At 46.5% G+C, this 3,974-nt stretch overlaps 1 protein-coding gene across 1 annotated transcript in view; it reads left to right on the top strand.

Moving 5' to 3' along the window:
• tnfaip6 (tumor necrosis factor, alpha-induced protein 6) overlaps positions 1-3,974 on the top strand; it is a gene marked incomplete at its 5' end in the record, with an annotated part of 19,689 nt that overhangs the window by 2,149 nt on the left and 13,566 nt on the right. Inside the window, 1 exon segment of the mRNA XM_032515408.1 lies at positions 2,712-2,849. Within this exon segment, the coding sequence (XP_032371299.1) occupies positions 2,712-2,849 (138 nt within the window).

Genomic DNA, 3,974 nt, shown 5'->3' with positions numbered 1-3,974 from the left:
ATTATATCTCCAACCTGGCCTGGGAACGCCTCGGGACCCCCCCAGTCGGAGCTGGTTAATGTGGCTCAGGAAAAGGGAAGTTCGGGGCCCCCTGCTGGAGCTGCTGCCCCCGAGACCCGATACCGGATAAGCGGATAAAGATGGATGAATCTTTTGATTTTTTTAATCTTTCAAACAATCAAAATGTCTTAACATGAATCCAACATATTATTAGCAAATATAAATCTGTGAAGAAAGAAGAACACATGGATGAAAGGCTTTCTGGGAAGGTAGTCGCTAAGGTAGCCATCCACAGATACACTTAATCCTAAAGAGTCTCTTTGGCACATGTATGTTTAACAGTAAAACAGGAGTTATTAAATCTTTAAATAGGTTCCTATTATACACACTTAAAAAGGTATTTATAAAAGCTTCAGGCTGCCCACACGTTATCGTAAGCCCAGTTTCATATGCAACTTTTATTCAATATGTAGTAGGGGGTCCCTGTTCCGTCAAGCTCTCAGTTAAGGGGCCCTTGGGTTTAAAAACGTTGAAGACCCCTGACCTAGTGTAAAAAAAATCCTCAATTTAAACAGATCAAAATATAAACTTTTGGCTAATTCTTGGGTGCTTTCTGCCCAATTTCCCAGTCATGCATGCGTAAAGCCCAAACAGGATCAGCAGAGGACCCCCCACTGATGAAGCCAGAAAGCAAGTCACCAAATTGTTGGTGAACTTCCAAGATAGCGTCTTTCCTTCATGTTTCACGTTTAGCTTCATTTGACCTTCACCCTCTCACTAAAAACCTTCCCAACCTCCCCTGCTTGGCTTCAGCCCCACGCTGGGAAAATACTCCTCCACAAGGAAGAGTCCTCCGTTCCCAACTTTACTTTAGTGTGTATTGCCAGCAAAATGTAAGGCAAGGCTAGGCAGCTTTATCTGTAGAGCACATTTCAGCAACAGGTCAATTCAAGTACAAACAGTTAAAAATCATAAGCATTAAAAACCGGTTTAGTAACCACATGAAACAGACAGTAAAAACAAAATAGAAGAAAAATTAGACCACATAATAAAAACAAGAATAAAAAGTACAAGTGCAGCTAAAAGAATTTAAGAAGAATGAGCATTTATTTAAAGAAAGGCAAGCAGCTCAAAAAGAAAGGTCTTCAGCCCGTGATTTAAACGAACTGAGGATTGCAGCGGTATCTGCAGGGTTTCTGGGAGTTTATTCAGAGTATGAGAGCATAGGAAAACTGCAAAGACTGCGTCACCTGTTTAGTTTGACTCTGGGACGCGAAAAGTAGACCTGTCCAGAGACCTGAGAGGTTTGGGGGGGGTCATAGTGGTAGTGCAGACCGTCCCAGAGACCTGAGAGGTATGGGGGGGTACATCGTGTGTAGTAGACCTGTCCCAGATGCATGAGAGGTCGGGGGGGTCATGGTGTAGTAGTAGACCTGTCCCAGAGGACCTGAGAGTCTGGGGGGGGTATAGTGTAGTAGTAGACCTGTCCCAGATGACTGAGAGGTCTGGGGGGGGCATGGTGTTTGTAGTAGTAGACCTGTCCCAGCTGACTTAGCGGTTTCTGGGTGGGTAGCGTAGTGTAGTGTAGCTGTCCAGATGACCTGAGAGGTCTGGGGGGGTCATAGTGTGTAGTAGACTGTCCCAGATGACCTGAGAGGTCTGGGTGGGGGTATAGTGTAGTCTAGACCTGTCCCAGATGACCGAGAGGTCGGGGGGGTCATAGTGTAGTAGTAGACCTGTCCCAGATGACTGAGAGGTCTGGGTGGGTTCATGGTTAGTAGTAGACGTCCCAGATGACCTGAGAGGTCTGGGGGGGTAAAGTGTAGTGTAGACCTGCCCAGCTGATGAGAGGGTCTGGGGGGGTCATGGTGTAGTAGCAGACCTGTCCCAGATGACCTGAGAGGTCTGGGTGGGTCATGGTGTAGTAGCAGACCTGTCCCAGATGACCTGAGAGGTCTGGGGGGGTCAAAGTGTAGTAGTAGCCGGTGTAAAGACTTCAGAACTGGAGTGATGTAGTTAAAGAACTCTCTCTGCAGTAAAACGTTCCTTGTCAGTGTCTTCCTCGTCTATCTGATGTTTCTGGATTCATATTCCTGCTGCATTCATGTGTATGTTGCATTTTCCTGCTGTAGATGTTGAAGGTTTTGCTCGTTATAATTCCTTTATATACTGTTGGGCAGTTTAATCTACAGCGATGCATCACATTCTATAAGATCATTGTGTGGTTGTAGCGTTGCTGTCCTGTGAGAACCACATATCTCTAAAAGGTTTCAAACATTTTTAAGGTGTCAGAAAAAACAGCTGTTTTCAGCTTTGTGCCAATGCTTTTTACAGCTGATCCAAGAGACTTTTTAAAGACTTCATTCAACATCAATGTATCTGGAGATACGTGGTTTTCACTGGACAGTAAAAGGGATGAAAAACTGTCCACATGTCAGACAAAAGTAGTACAAAGTACAATATTTACCACTGATATGCAGTGAAGCACAAGTATAAAGTTACAGGAAATAGAAATACTCAAGTAGAGTCTGACAGAAGGGAAAAAAAGACTTGGTTTCTTGTTCTAAATCCTTCAAGTTAATTCAACATTTGACTTTACTGCTACACTCGGAGAAGCGTCACCTCCTCATTTGGCGTCACTCATTGGTAACAGTTTCTCTCTCTCTCTCTCTCTCTCTCTCTCTCTCTCTCTCTCTCTCTCTCTCTGACAGAACAAGCCGCTGGAGTTTACCACCGGGAATCGCGTAAAGGAAGATACCAGCTGACGTATAAAGAGGCCAAGGCTGTCTGCAAGTACGAGGGCGGGAAGCTGGCCACTCATGAACAACTGGAGGCGGCGCGTCAAATAGGTCTGCAGCAACTCTCGTACAACACGCGTTCAGAAAGAAGATTTACTGCACTGTAGGGAAAGTACTCTCCCTTAATGGTTGCGTATAGCTTCTACTTTCTCCCCTGGGGTGCTTTTAACATGTAGATTTTTGATTTTTAAGAAACATTTGTTCACCAAATAAATAAGACGTTCTCCAAATCTTCACCCAATGTCGTTGCTTCACAATGCACTAAATAATATTTAATACCAACGCTAACACAGAACCCAGAGTGGAAGACGGCCCCCCACCCCTCTGCCCCCCCCCAAGCACTCCTCCCCCCCCACCCCCAGCCCCCCCCCCCCCCCCCCCCTGCACGAAAACCACCGCGTGGTGAAACACAATGGTCCCAAAACCGAGTCCACATCAGAGACAGGAAGCGGAAGTTCCAACCCACACCCTGGTCTTCACCAGACAGACAAACATGTCCGTCAGCCCTCGGCCGGACACGTTCTGGTTCTTTCTGCTTTTATAAATCGCTAGTTTGGCCTGACCCACAATAAAATTCAACAGTTGCCACTTCTTTGCATTTAATTTGTTGTAGCCAGCACCAAAAATAAAAGCAGACTCCGTAAAAACCTCCCCACAGTCCAGAAACACAGTCCTCAACACAGTAAACAGAGTCCTCAGCCTGGGACAGTTCAGGTAGCAGTGTATGACGGTCTCATCGAGGGGACAGAAGGGACACGAGGAGGACACGGTGGGATTAATCCTGGCCAGAAAGACATTAACCGCCAGAGCCCCGTGGAGGATCCTCCACTGCAGGTCTCCAGACCTCTTACATGTAACACGTAGAAGGAGAGGTCCAAGTATTTACATGGTGGAGATGGTCGGGAAGCAGCGGGAGAAACACTTATTTCCACTAGTTCTTTGCCGTTTCATGACTCTGTGCCAAGTTTAAAGTGGCTGCACGTGTACTGTAAAAGCCTGTTAGACCTTCTTGGGTGGACATCAGCTCTGTTCCAGTAAATCCAGCCACTTTATCAGCCTGCCTGTCAGCGGTTATAGCTGAGGTCCCCCACTGCAGTCTACCTAGGAGGTCCCTCTTTTTTATCTGGCCTGTTCTGGCTTGGAGTCTGCTGGTTGTAACTCTGAGCCCCCCCCCCC

The sequence above is a fragment of the Etheostoma spectabile genome, chromosome 5 (genome assembly GCF_008692095.1).
Source record: "Etheostoma spectabile isolate EspeVRDwgs_2016 chromosome 5, UIUC_Espe_1.0, whole genome shotgun sequence".
Lineage (NCBI taxonomy): Eukaryota > Metazoa > Chordata > Actinopteri > Perciformes > Percidae > Etheostoma > Etheostoma spectabile.
Note: the sequence above shows the minus strand (reverse complement) of the source record. Positions and strands in the feature narration are given on the sequence as shown.